Genomic DNA, 15,339 nt, shown 5'->3' with positions numbered 1-15,339 from the left:
ACATAGTTCCATATGTGATGAATTATCAATATATATTGTGACAAAAGTATCAAGTTAATCTTCATTGATTCACATTTTGAGTATCTGTTTTGACAAAATTATCAAATTTATCTCAAGTTTTAGATTCTAATGCGCTTTTATAACACGTGTCTCACTTATTGACACATGTTTTTCCACAAATTAATTAACCCCCATTCTTTGTTTATAAACAACCTTAACTTGGGGCAAGAAATTATAAAGGTATTACCGATTAATTATTACCTAAAAAATGGATTGGTCATCAACTATCTTAGTTAGAAGGGCACCAACAAAAGAATCACCAGCTCCAGTGGTGTCAACAGTCTTCACGTGGAATGTCTCAACGCCTCCATGGAAATTCTACATCCCAAAGATAAGTAAAATCAAATTATTAGCAAGGCGTTACAAACTTATCTCCAGAAATTTATTTCATTTTACAGAGATTCTTCCTAAGGAACAGATATACGTATAAATGTACTATAAAAGGTACAAATAACTAAGCAATTACCCTAAGTATGGCCTACTTAAAAGATGGAGTCTAAGTCCTAATTTTTGAGAAGAAAAGAAGACGGCTTCTTATTATTGATATATGGGTTTAGTACGTTTTCGGGTATGGATCTGAGTTGGGAAAAGAAAAAGGGTCTGGGGATCTAAAAATGTGCCATGTGTCCACACAGACTGAGTCTGTTAATCGGAGGGGTAGATTTGTTAAAAAGGCTAACGGCAGGGGTAAGAAACATCGAATAGTATAACAGAAGGTATAAATAACTAATATACGATAGTAGAGGGACATATATAGCCCTTTTCCGAAAAATGAAAGGCTCGTCAACAAATTAAATAAGAAAGAAGTGAACTTTGGACCTCTACTAAATTTTATTCCATAAATGTTCCCTAGAGCTTCCGTTCGATACAAAAGAGTGAACTCATTAACCTTTACTCATACCAAAAGATTTTTATCCAAATAGTTGATCAGATTTATTGTTTTTCGTAGCCGATATAAATTAATTATATATGTATATATACATACCATACAATTACGGTGAGAGTGAATTTCCTCGCCTTAAAACCTCGACTAGGTTTTGTTAATTAGGTGAATAATATAAAATTTTGTCTTTGTTCTTGTTAAAAAAGTAAATTTGGTACGAGGCAATCTTCCGCGTGGCACACGCGCTTGTCCCTGGGCGGAGAAGAAAGGAATCGAAACAAGTCACATTTCAGCCACGTTTAACTCTATTTTGTTATCATGCGCCGGGTTAAGAAGCTCAGAGATCAATTACACTTTTACATACACAAGAAACAAAGATTGTTGCTTTTCCAGACTTTCCACTTCCCACTATTCTTCTTCTTCGTTATTTCTCTCTCTCTTGGGAGAGAAACATAATATCTAATTTTCCCGGGTCGCCCACCAACTGATTGATTTTTGGTCTAAACAGAGAAAGAGGCTTTTGATTTGATTTGTGATTGAGCTATGCAGAGGCAAAGACAGAGTCCGCCGAAGCATAGACATGATGGGACTTCGCCTTTGCCATTGGGTATGGATTGGAGCCCCCCTCCCAAACTATGGGTCAGTCTTTTTCTTTTCCATTTCCCCTTTTAATTGATGGATCTACTTAAGGTAGTTTATTGATCTATTTGGAATCATTGGATAAACTGATAGTGAATAGTCTGTACGGAATTTTTGTGGGTATTGTTTGATCATGCTGAATTTAGTGCGGAAGTGTTAAATTGGGATTGGATACAGTAGAGTTAGACTTCTTATCAGTTCTTTGAAGGAAATACATCAGCTTTATTAGGAAAGACCTGTGAATTTAGCCACTATGTTGGTTTAGCTGTCTGTTTGTCTCCTAGCTGATTGATCAACATAGTAAGGCGGATCTTGTTGGGAGATTTGAGTGTAAGCACACACTATACATAGAGATTTTCAAGTCATTGGATATAAGTGAATTGCTTGGCAGATATATTACTGGGATCCTTCATTTGCCTTATGTTAGGTGTGACATCGGTGGTGGCTACCTCGTGCACATTGTTCAATACACACTAGAAATTAGGAAATATTACATGTACATTCATTTGGATATTTGCACACAGCTGTATTGGGTGTATACCTGTAGCCGTGCCTATTAACATAGCTTGATATCAATAGGCCATAACTTGTACGATACTAAATGTGAGACTAAAGACGAAACATTTTTTTTTGAGAAATCAAATATTGGCTTTTTCTTATGGAAGGGGCAGGTGTTCATTTGTCAGGTGTTCATTTGTCAGCACAATTGCTTCTTTGCCTTTGCAGAAAACACATTAGAATCTAAGTAAGCCGTAACAATAAAACTTAGATATACCTATTCATAATTTGGCCAGTCTTCATAAGTTTCACGGTGAATATTATGTCCATTCAAACTATTATCTAGTGCATAGAACCGAGCATCCTTGATTAGATTGATAGGTAGTCATAGTTGACCTCCTGGTGCTTGTTGCTTATCTTTTGCTGCCCTGTTGTCGGTAATTTTAAGTTAGAACTGTCCGTTGACTTTTTTATGGTCCACGATGCATAATGGATCGGGATGAGTGGTGAAGCATGTAATCAGGACTGTCTTTTCTTCTGATAAAGAAGCATGTAATCAGAACTCACGATCATAATTCAATTATTTATGTGTGTATATACCTAGCTACCTAATTTAAAAAAAAAAAAGAAGATATTTATGCATGTTCAGAAAATATCTTAGGTCAGAAAAAGTTGGATGACTTCTTTGGTGCCAGTTTTTGATATTAGCTTGACTTTGATAATCTAAAATGCTAAGAGCAAGTGGATTGTCTTATTGTTGTGACTACTGATACATACTTCATACTTGATGACGCTGAATTAGCTTCTTCTTTTTTTCCTTTTTCGTGAGACAAAACACTGAATATGGTTGTTTATATCATCACTGTTCTCCACTTGGCAGTTTGATTTAATAACCTTCTTTGTTAACTTTGCTTGTGTGGTATATGAGAAGCTTACATATAGCATTCATCATATTAGGCATTTCTGGTCTTTGAAACAAGGCATTCTTCCAAGATTCAACTAGTTTCTAACTTGTATACAGGGTTGTAGAATTTGAATGGAATAAGGATTGCTTATAGCCTTGTACCAAGTCTTCCTTTTTTTGTTTGGTAACTAGTATATCTTTATGACCTAATTGAGGATACAGCTGTGGTTAATCTTCTCCACATTATTTCCCTTGCCAAATGTCACTTTCTAAGGGACGGAGCACAGAATCCATTTAACTTGTACCAGTGCACAATTCCTTTTTTTAAAATAGATCTACCTTCCAGACTTGCTGTCAGATATTATTTTGTTTTTTCCTGGGAAGTACTTACATATGCTAAACGTGCTATCCAGGCTGGAAGAGAAACTGTTTGGCCTCATGATCCTCACACGGGCTGGAGCTACTGTGTTACAATTCCTTCGTGGGTTGTCCTGGCAAAATCAACAAATTCAGATCCCGTAGTGGTAATCAGCCTTTTTATCCATGTAGTTAAATGTTCGTTTCATTATGCTATAGATACTAGTATATCTCAAACAAATAGTTGAATAAGGATTATTAAAGATATGAAATGCTAAATACATAGCGCTAATGATTTCATAATCTGTGTTTGTAAACTGAAGATGCTCTTGATCTTCTGGTAGAATTCCTATGACCATCGAGACGCTTTGACGAATTGTTCTTGTTAAAAAGCACATTTAAGCCCTAAAACTTAGTGCAACGCTGGCTCAATGCTTCACCAAGTGTCGGCGGCATTTTAGTTCAGGCCCTAAGGGGTTAAGACCTAGCATATGCTTTAGCAACCATTGACTTTGTCTTAAAAGGGACCCCCCTACCCCCCCCTACCCCCCCCCCAAAAAAAAAAAGAAAAAAAAAGGGTAGCTCTAGATACTATAGTTGTTATGTGGATATATTAATTGTTAAAAAGGAATGGTGTGAACACATATGTTATTTATTATGCTTATCAGAAAAATTATGTTTAGTTATTATAAAACTAGTTAGTAAAATTGAATTAAAACGTTAAAACTGAATCTTTGCATGTGATTCAAAAATTTAAATTGGTATTAAACTTGATCAAAATGCTTTAATTGAAAAAAAAAAAGATTCAGATGGTTTTTACTCTATACATTTCACTTCTTTGTAGTCGGTTTTTATAGTTGCATTCTCCAAATTATTTTTATAGTTTATAGTTAATTTTTTTTCTTACGTTACACATCTATTTTATTTTGTCATCATTATTGTTAAAGGTAAATTAATTTTATTAATGTGGGAGAAACTTGTGCATACAAGCTGTATACAAAAAGGTAGAGAACCTACAAAACAATATGGTTCTCTACAATTTTCACCAATCTTCTATACAAACAGGAACTTCATGGGTGCACAAACTTAACTAAGAATAAGAGGTTATTCCCCAAATGTCCAAAATCGTTTTCTAACCCCTCAATAGCTCTCCTATTTCTCTCTTTCCCACAAGACTCACATGATGGCTAGCAGGGCAACGCCCATTCCATGCATCTTCTATTCCTTATTCTAGTGACCTAGCTATGCAGTGCATCCTTCACCAAACCCGGCATCATCCCCTGCACCCCAGACTAGTTTTAGAACACACTCATTTCCCCATGCTTCACTAGAGCATACAGTTTGGGCTTAAAACCACTATGTATCTCACTTCTTTTATGCTTTTCGGCTATTCAGCATTTTGCGAAGTTATGATATTTGAGCATTTATTTTTTCGTCACAGATTCCCCACACTTTAGGGATGGCTGCACTTAATGCATCTAATTTTACTTTCTATGTTGGGTTGGTAGGGACAGATTGAATTATCAACTAATGTGATATTGTGATGTAATCCTGCTTGCATTGCACTATAAAATGGTTCTATATTCCTAGGAAAGAAAGAACTCTTGCTATTATTTTCAAAATTATCGCAGCATTGCATTAGTATCTAAAACTTGTAACTCTCCTTGTGATAAGACCAACTGAATTGGGTTGGAGGGAGTAAAACCTGTATCATCCGAATTTGATGTTATACTTTTCATTTTAGCTATAGCCTTTTATATCCTTTTTATCTCGTACAAGAAATAATACACGTCAATCGCATGCCAGTTGGGGTATATGAATCCTCTATGTCCATTCCACTCCATTTGGGCCCATCTCATTCCACAATTCAATCATGTCTTTATGGACAAACTAAAGATTTTCTAAAACTGGGGAATTCTCTTAATCCTCCACCTATCTTTATCCTGTCATACTATCTTGTCCAAACTTAAAAGATTCTTATCAAACACCGGTCGCAATGTAAGTGTGACACTAGATGGTATCATCTATACATTAAAATAGTTGTATTCTTTCTCTCAGTGCACAAGTATGATATATTAAGATGCACCTAAGGGGGTTTGCATAGTTAACTTTAGTACCAAATAGGATTCTTACAGTGATCTTGGATGATGAAGACAACTCAAACAAACAAAGAACTTCCACCCTTTGAGCTTTTTTTGGGGGTTGCTTCTCCAACTGTTTTTGGATCATTTCGCTTCACTCTCAATCCCCTTGAGTTCTTGATGCGATTTTACTCCCAACCTTCATTTTACCCGTTTCCTTTCTTACCTTGTTTCATCTATCCTTCCGGTAGTGTTTCTTAGAACTTTGTCTAGGTCCCCCTCTAAACTTTCCTATCTGACATCTGCCTAAAGCTTGGCCAACAGTTCATGTATTAACAACTTAAGTTACTTAAATGGATAACAGAACAATAATTAAACCATACAATTTATTAAAAGAAAATTAAACCATACCTTTAGTCTTCGGTTGATTTATTTCAGGTTAAGTATCTAATATTATATGTACCTTTATTGTTAGCTTATGAAGATTTAGTATGTGATTGTGGATGTGTATACTTTGGTAAACTGAAGTACTTTAAGGTTTTTTATGTGCTTAATTGTCAATTGATCGGTGTTTCTTATCTACATGAAGGCCTTGTGTGTCCATAACTTTCCCTGTCTGCATCCGAGGTAAGGTGATATAACACTGCATCTTTCAGAAGTGGAACAGATGTAGAAATGTGTTCAGTTGATTCAACATTCATGAATCTGGAAAAAAGAGTTGAGCGTCAGAACAAATGTATAACAGGAATTCTTGGAGTTCCTGGGGGGTTCTTAATTGGTATTGAGCTAACAATAGTGCAAAAAAGGATCTCTTTGCTTAAAAAAAATTAACAGGTCTATTCTTTAACCTTTATCAAAAAAAAAAAAAGAAAAAAAAAATCTAACAGGTTTATTACTCCCAAGGGATGCAGATTCATAATAGCCATATAGAAATTATTCTATATTAAATAACATGAGAAAGTGTTGGTTTTAGAAGATGGAATGTGTAATGTTTCACTCGAAGAACTTATTGGATTGCCCTAAGCAGAATGATTGTTTCACCTTATTATTCTTTTTGAAAACGGTGGTCTCCGGGTCTTGTGCGCACCTCGATTTTTCTGACGTCCCACCAACACAGGTATGGGGTAACTCTATCCACCAAGCCTTAAACAGATGTGAAGAAGTTACCTAACGTTTTTATTCTGTGCTGGATTCGAACACTGATCTCCAAGGTTTTCGCCCACTTCACTTCCTTGGGTGCAGGATCATGTCATCTTATTTCATCCATACAACTTGCCAATGATTAATCATTTTGCCTTTTGGTGTCCAAATGAAGCCCTCAAAAGTTACCCAAGAGATCTCAATTTGCCCCAACCTAGAGTTATATTGCAGCAGTCAAATAGCTTACCCGACATATGGTTGTTACTCATCCAATCCTTCTTTCCTAATGTTTGTGCTTAGTCAAATCAGTAACCCCTAAGTTAAGCATGAGTAGCAATCTGCAGCTTGATTTCTTCTGCATTTCGTTATGAATGATCTGCAGATTCATCTATGAAGTGTCCCCACTTTACTTTGAACCTATCATTCAGTAGTGCTCTTGGGTCTGTTGGTCCTAGCATATGTCAGTTCCCAGGTTTGAGGATCTTCACAATTTTTATAATGAGCTTTTTGTCGTCTTCCCATGTCTTTTTCACCCTTATTTATTGTGATTAGCTGATTCTGAATCTTATTATGGGAATGGTTATGTATCACAATTCTATCTTATTTTAACAAATTACTGTAATTTAGAATTAAAATAGAAAGTTTGGGCATTATTTCTCTTATCGTCATTTTCTGCTTATGATGAGACTAGAGATTCTCCATGGATTTTCAAACTTTGAAGAAGCAGGTGGTGCTGGGATGAGTTTCTCCCTGCCTCTAGCTAAGGAAATTCTAATTTGACAAGATGAGTAATTGAATGTATGATAGAGTTCTCGACATGTGTAGGTAAAATTTTATAAACCGGAAAAAGTACTAACAAAGTGCAAAAAGGTTAAATCATTTTCAGCTACAAAAGGAGTTAATTAAGTTTCACTCTCTTCCTCTTCTTCTTCCTCTCCTCTTCTTCTTCTTCTTCTTAGGGGTAAGGTCTACATACACTTTACCCTTCCCAGACCCCACTTGTGGGATTATACTGGGTTTGTTGTTGTTGTTGTTTCTTTTTTTTCTTTATTTCTTGTAAGTTTTCTTGTGAGAAACTGGCATTTCTTTGTTCTTATGATGATGATGATGATGATGATGATGATTCTGAGGGGTAAGGTCTACATACGCTTACCCTTCCCAGACCCCACTTGTGGGATTATACTGGGTTTGTTGTTGTTGTTTCTTTTCTTTTCTTTATTTCTGTTAAGTTTTCTTGTGAGAAACTGGCATTTCTCTAGTTATTTCTTATTGTTGAAGACATAATTAAGTAAATAAAAGTGTGTTCTCTATAACAGTTTAAGCTTTTAGATGAGATGGTCACACTTCAACATGGTATTTGGTATTGGAGCAGGCAGAGGTCCTGAGTTCGAGTCTCACCGCCAATCAATATAAAAAAAGAACGTGTTTGGCTCATCAAAAAGAATCAAGCCCGCACGTGATGGGGCGTGTTGAAGACATAATTAAGTAAATAAAAGTGTGTTCTCTCTAACAGCTCAAGCTTTTAGATGAGATTGTCACACACTTCAACACTTATCATTAATAGCTAACTAGAATTGAATTTTGAAATACTCATGTTGAACTCATTTTTACATCTCAAACTTGGACCTGAATCCAGGCAAGGTCAACTTATAACCTGTTGCAATTTTTTTCCCCTTGTCAAGATTCAGTTCTTATGTGTTAGCATTTATAGAGGTTTAAATTTGACATTCTTAAAGGGCAGTTTTATAGGGTTTTGGTTGGCTTACAATCACCAGAAGGGAATACAACTACCCGAGTCGTATTAAGAAGGTTCAATGATTTCTTGAAGTTTCTAGCTGCTGTAAGTTTGCGGACGCTCTTTTCAGATGCTTTTTCTTTTTCTAAATTTTTAGGTTAAGAGGACTTGTGAAATTTCTTGGACCACGATCAAAGTAGACCAGTTATCTCTTATGAGTATTTAGATAAACTCAGGGTATTTAATAGTGTGGTTGATTCTGTGTCACAGCTGAAAAGAATGTTTCCAAGGAAGAATATTCCTCCTGCCCCACCCAAGGGTTTCTTGCGGATAAAAACTAGAACCCTACTAGAAGAGGTAAGCATTGTACTGGCTAGTTTCCTCGTATACAATGTGTGATGAAATTGTTGTCATTTGTCGTTTTTTTGTAGCTAAAACTTTAATTTGGGGGAGAATCTCATACATCTTTAAATTAGAGCCAAACTTCTGTATGTTTAGTTTTTAATTTTGTGGAATTTGAAGACTTTTTCTCTTCATTATTCTTATATCAAATGGCTTTGTTTATCTAGTGAAACATAAATTGCACACAACTATTGGAAGTTAATTAGCAGCATTAAATATTAAAAATGTCAATGAAATGTTGGGTAACTACAAAAGATTTCATTCCAAGTGAAATTGCAGCTGTAGTTCTATATGATATTCTAATTTTTCATATACTTGTATGGTTTCCAGAGACGATCCTCCTTGGAGGAGTGGATGACCAAATTACTATCTGATATTGATGTTTCTAGAAGTGCTCCAGTGGCATCTTTTCTCGAACTGGAAGCTGCTGCTAGATCTTGTATGTCTGTTGCTACTATACTATTGTCCGTTAAAATTCATTTCTCTGAAAAAGATTGGACTTGTGGCTCAATTGATTTTGCTTTGTATCTAAATTATCTTTGTGTCATGTCTAATTGGTAACATTTATTGCTATAATCCTTTCAGCTTTCCAAGATGAAAACCAACATGATTCAGAATCAAATCCTTTTGTGAATAGTTCTCTTTCTTCCCTTCAAGTTCATCCTAATGCAAGCTTGTCTGCAATAACTGCGAGTTCATCGCTCACATCAGATTATGGTAGTGACACAGCTTATGAGATATCTGATGTTGGCACACCACGCCTTGGAAGGGATAATAACTCTGATTTTGGGACAGATGATCTCTCGTTGGATGAGGATGTGACAAGTCCAATAGATAAGTTTGTGAAATATGGAATGTCCAACATTGATGAAGGCTTGTTCATGGGTCAGGCTATTCTAGAACAACTTGGAAATTATCCTAGACATAGGGTGCACAGTAGAGAGATTAATAAATTTGAAGAGAACAATAAAGCCAATGGAAATGCTTCCAGATTGTCTGATCTAGCTGTTACTACTGATGGTATGAGTGGACTTTCTTCGGAGCGGGAGAATGCCAAAGTTATCCATCATGCTAGGAAGTTATCAGCTGAGAGCATAGGAAGCGATATGAGTTCCCAAAGAGGCAGTGAATTGTCAGGTTCAGCAATACCGAATTCCTACGGACAAGGACCGATCAACATCCCCAGAGCGGCTGAGACGTCAGGAAACGTTGAGAACACTGACTTAATGCTGCCAAGTGATGTGCAATTATTACTTCCTTCAGATCAGCGCCAAAAAATGAATAGAGTACTTAAAACCATGCAAAGGAGACTGATAACAGCAAAAACTGACATGGAGGATCTTATCTCAAGATTAAATCAGGAAATTGCTGTGAAAGACTACCTCACAACTAAGGTATTGGCTTTTATATTTTTTTCTGAAAAAGAAGTCTATTCATAAGCTAGCACAAAGCTGAGGGAAATAAATAGCAACATCCCAAGTTACAATCATCATGCATGATTATAAGACACCGTACTCTAATCATTATGCATGTTCCCTAAAAGGAGATTGGATGAAATCTATCTTCTACCATAAAAAATATATAACCTTTGTGTTGGGGTGCTACTGAGGCTTTTCGAGAATAAACGTGTCTTATGTATTTCTTTTTGACAATGCTACTGATGACCATGCATGATGAATAGAGTACGGAGCTTAGCAACCAGAGAGATCTTAAACTTCTTGGATCATGGGTTAATGACCTTAAATTCCCATATGATGCTGAGAAAGTGTTCCTCCCAGAATAATAGTATAAATTACCAATGATGGGTTTATTTTCATATGGCTGTTAAAAAGCCTTTTAAAAGCTGTCCCTGATTGATGCAGAGACAAGGAATATATTGCGATATCTTTAACACATGAACCCAACCTGAGAGAACTAAAGAGATGAAAGATGAAGTGCTCTGCCATAGGGAGGTATGAGTTGATATAAGCAGGAGAAAAGAGTGTGTATTTGCTTCATTAATTCAGTTTTAGTAAAGGAGAATGCTAAAACATTGAACAAATTTGGAACCTGAGTGCTTGTGCTGAAGTCTATAATTCCGACTTACTGTAAGAGATCACAATTGAGAAAGCTCACAAGTCATCATTTAAGCAAGATTTTGCCTATATTCTTTCTTAGACATCTTTAGGATCAGATAGCCAGGCAAACCCTCCTGGTTGGTTCCATTGGAATACTGATCAAACCATACCTTTCTTAGTATATATGTGAAGAAGGTGAAGAGTTGTGCATTAAAGAAAGAAACTTATGTATCTGGCAAGTTTTATATCTTCTTGCAAAGCCCTTTTTCTTTAAAAAAGAAAAAGAGAAAAAGAGAAAAAGTTTCATATCTACTTGCTGCTGATTTTGATTTACTTCAGTTAATAGCTTTTTTTTTTTTTTTTGATAAGTAACTTCAGGTAATAGCTGAAAGAAGAATTAATCTGAAATAATGTCATGCTAATCTTTAATGAGAATATACGCCTCAGGGAGGTATGCCTTAGCGGTCTAAGAGCTGTAGTGACAACCTTGGGAACCAAGGTCCCATTCCAGCAGAGGCAACATTATATGAATTCTTTCCATTTGCCTAACCCTTGGCTGGCAAGTTACCCAATATTTGTGTTGGAGGAAGTAGCAGCCATGGGCCACCAGTAGATTGTGTCGGCTGCGTGCAAGGTTGCCCGAACACCACTGATATTAAAAAGGAGAATGTAGGTGACATCTTAATCTGGCATAAACCATTTTGTTTGTGAGAAAATAGCTGTTCTGAAAAGCCCTAACTTTAGAGCTCATAAATGATTATCCTATGATGCTCTATTGTTCTGAGACAATGGTTATATCAGGTTAAGGATTTGGAAGTGGAGCTTGAGGCTACTAAACAGAAAAGCAAAGAAAACCTTGAGCAAGCAATCTTGATTGAAAGGGAAAGGGTCACCCAGATGCAGTGGGATATGGAAGAGCTTCGGCGGAAGTCATTTGAAATGGAACTGAAACTGAACTCACACAAGGTTTTGCCACCATTTCACTTGATTATCCTCTAGTTTGTGATGATTTTCCCGTCACTCAGATAGAATGTTAATTCGGACTATATATGTGTCAAACTTCATCAGGTTAAACTGGGCAATGCTTCCATGGAAGACAATGCCAGTCAGGAGAAAGACGGAATCTTGCAGGAGTTGGATGCTACAAAAGGGAAGCTTGATGAGTTGCAGAAACGACATCAAGAACTTGAAGTAAAATCAAAAGCTGATGTTAAAGTTCTCATTAAAGAAATAAAATCTCTTCGAGGCTCACAAGCAGATTTGAAGCAGCAGCTAGATCATTCGCTTAAAGGAAAATTGGAGGCTGAGGTATAGCTTGCGATGTCATTTCTGAGTCTACATTAAGTTCCCTCCCAAGACTAATTTTCATCTCTGTTTGTCCTTTCTTCAAGAACTTGTAACTTTGTCATGGTGTGAACTGCTCTTCAGTCTCTCTTGCTCTCTGTTGATTATGGTTCATTTAATCTGTGAATATACGCTATATAAAACACATCCTGGCGCAATTTCTTCCATTCTCATCTGTTAAATTATCTACAATATTGAACTTTCTGAGAAGAGTGAAAGAAAAGGGTAGTGTAGCAGTAGAGGAACAACTATGAAACCGTATCAGTATATTTGCTCTACTGTGGAGATCTCTTTTGGTTTCAAGGATTAACTTGATTCATGTATTAACAAACTCTGCGGATCCTCGTCTCTTATTGTATTTTTGTTACTGAAAGTTTTCTTGCATATGCAGAAACTTTATGAGCAAGAGAGGCAAGCTAATGAACAAGCAAGGACATCTTGGCAGAAGCTGCTACATGAATGTCAAGTTCTTCAACAGCGCTTTGAAGAATGCAACATTAATTTAGTCAACGAAAAAGAAGACGACCTTATCATGGATTCTCCATCATGCTCAGATGCCTTGAATCTCCTCACAGCATATGACAATCAAATCAACCTTATCCTTGCAGAGGTATTGAAGCTTTTATTCCAATTTTTACATTTCTAGACGGTTCACACATTCTAACTGATAAAAAGAGGACAGTTCCCACATCCAATTGAGATGTTTCTGCAAAAATGGCTTTTAAGTTGCAATTTTGCGATAGCTGTTTATACAGTGGAAAGTGGCATGTAAAGCTTGAAGTATTTCTTTACTTCCTCATCAGCTGGAATTTAGGATATACTTTATGGCATCTTTATTGGTAAATAAGACATACCGCACAGGGGAAGATAGGATATAAATAAAGTATGTCAAAGACAAAATAAACCCCATGAGAGTAAGTAACAGAATCAATATTCCGAACAATATACACTTGCAAAGTCAATAAACTTAGGTGTAAGCTGTACCAAATCACATTACACTGAAAGATATTGATTTTGAACACAACACTTTTGGTAATAAACTGTAGTGAGTCAATTGAGTGTAACTTGTAACATTTACCTGACGAACTGCTGAGATGCTAGATACAATAAAGAACAAGGCATTTGACCAGGAAGCTCGATTTAATGATTATATTGCTTTGTTTCTAGGTACCACAACAACTAGGCCAAGTTGGGGTCGGCTATATTGTGTTGTTTCTAGGTATCTGGAAAGAAATGGAAGGAAAGAAGAAATCCAAGTTTCTTTTTTCTTGTTCTTTTTTTAGTATAAAGAAAAAAGATCGGAGTTTCTCCCCTAAGGAATTACTTTGCTGAGAGATAGTTTGTGGTATCTCAACTCAATCTGTCTGTTTTTTCCTCCCTCCTTGAGCAGCAAAGTATAAAGTCTGGCTTTTGATCTCCATCTGCTCTGTCTGTATGTTTGTGTTGGTATGTAAGTTTGCTAATTGAATTAATGATTTTTCAAAAATAACGGTAATTTCTCTTTAACAGAGTTTTTCTTTGGTAAAACACATTTCTGGATAGGCATGTGCTCACAGTTAAAGAGAAATGCCTCCTCCCAGAAACTTCTTACATTAATGTCAGGCTTTTGACACCTGGCCTGAACACCTGCATGTAATGGCTAATTATTAAGAATGAGACATTTGGTTGTTTGATCTCTGGTGCATGCTTGCTTGTGAAGAGTAATTCAGGAATCACGAAAGAGTGGCTAGCAAGTAATGAAAGTGAGGCTTGGGTCTTTGCATTGATAACATTGACTGCCTACAAGCTTGGGTCATGAGATTGTTGTTTGGTCACTTGGGTTCTACTTGTTGCACCCAAGAGATGTGGTTGAAAATGGGAGTTGGAAGCAGTATTATAAGGGCATAATACAGCTTTTCTGTGGAGGGGGTGTTGATTTAGCTTTTCTATGTACTATAACTACGGAAGATGTGAGTGATGCTGTGAGCTGATTTCAGTGGCTTGGAACTTTGCATATGTCAGTCACTCTTTCAGATGATTTATAAAAGATTAGTCCATGTTAACTGTCGAAGGCACGCCAAATAGAGATTTGGAAATCTTGGTTGCTCCTTAAGTCGTAGATGTTCTCTGGTAGACACGAATGTTCACGTACCATGCCAGCTGATTTTTGCATGAGCTAGAGAAAACTCTTAGGTGGAACATGGATTAAACCAAGGTTCAGAAACTAGAAACTCATACTTGGTTCATATATATGAATGACTAAAGTTCTAATTTTGTAATCTCTGTCTACAGCATCTTGTTTTAAGTTGCTCTGGTTTGTTTATAATTCTCCAACCTGTGGCCTCAGCTTTACCTCAAGATTTCGCATAAATAAGTTTATGTACAGTGTTGATCAATTTCTGATATGAGTACTTGTGACTTGTTTTTTATCAGGTGAACGCAGACAAAGGAACCGAATCCCCAGTTTCTACTGCTGAGACAGTGGATGTGAATAGTGACTCCTGGACTGTGGATGACAAGTTGAGAAATGTGCTGACAAATATCCTTGTCAATAATGGTAAATTGAGAAAACAGGTGAACTCTGTCATCCGTTATGCTCTGAAAAAGAAAATGTCTTCTCCTAGAGAGAGTGAAGATTCTCCGATTGAAACTGTAGAAAGCGAGCATTTAGATAGATGAAATCACGTAAATATTGTAAAATTTTGTCGTATCTAGTGTAATCTGCACCTAATCCCATGAAAAATATCTAGAGTTGACAGCCAACATTACTGTTGGTGTTGTAATTTCGCGGCACCATTATGTATACTGCTCTAAAGATGCAATAATTGAAGTTTTCTGTAAAATGTCCAACTTTATACTTAAAAAAGAAAAGAATCCTATTCATTTAATAAATGAGTTTAAGATTTGCATATGCGTTGTAGCACATTGGAATTATGTGCTTCTTTGTGCTGACATCGTTGCTTGATAAAATATCATTTTGGCGAAAAACTCAAGCCAATACAAAGTTGATGTGCATTACACTTCTTAACACTGGAAGATTCCCCTAATGATGTTCCAGATCTTCCTATAGTGATGTTCCAAACCCGGTAACAATGTTCCTATGGTAAGACGAGAGACCGGATTTGGGCCTGCAATCTTCATTCTACCGATCTTACTAAGATGTTACCAAGTCTATCCGGATTTGCTCAAATTTTGCATGTGTTGTTTAATTGTTCACAAGATTTGTGGGCATAATTTGGTACTATCGTCGTTCTACACAT

The 15,339-nt window shown here is 36.3% G+C and overlaps 1 protein-coding gene across 1 annotated transcript; it reads left to right on the top strand.

Annotated features, from left to right (window-relative positions):
- LOC109231382 lies at positions 1,241-14,922 on the top strand. The gene is made up of 10 exons (XM_019397033.1): positions 1,241-1,582; positions 3,398-3,508; positions 8,304-8,402; positions 8,568-8,654; positions 9,030-9,138; positions 9,285-10,093; positions 11,558-11,722; positions 11,825-12,064; positions 12,492-12,710; positions 14,513-14,922. Exons 1-10 carry the CDS (start codon positions 1,487-1,489, stop codon positions 14,756-14,758), a joined length of 2,181 nt encoding a protein of 726 aa, XP_019252578.1. The 5' UTR covers positions 1,241-1,486; the 3' UTR covers positions 14,759-14,922.

This window comes from Nicotiana attenuata, chromosome 8 (assembly GCF_001879085.1).
Source record: "Nicotiana attenuata strain UT chromosome 8, NIATTr2, whole genome shotgun sequence".
Classification (NCBI taxonomy): Eukaryota; Viridiplantae; Streptophyta; class Magnoliopsida; order Solanales; family Solanaceae; genus Nicotiana; species Nicotiana attenuata.
The sequence above is the reverse complement of the archived record's forward strand: the minus strand, read 5'-3'. Positions and strand labels throughout refer to the sequence as shown.

Excerpts from the sequence above, each read along its gene's own strand:
- LOC109231382 (XM_019397033.1), top strand. The coding sequence starts at position 1,487 with ATGCAGAGGCAAAGACAGAGTCCGCCGAAGCATAGACATGATGGGACT. Across the intron at positions 1,583-3,397 it reads GCCCCCCTCCCAAACTATGG|GCTGGAAGAGAAACTGTTTG; the intron begins GTCAGTCTTTTT and ends CGTGCTATCCAG. Across the intron at positions 8,655-9,029 it reads CTAGAACCCTACTAGAAGAG|AGACGATCCTCCTTGGAGGA; the intron begins GTAAGCATTGTA and ends TATGGTTTCCAG.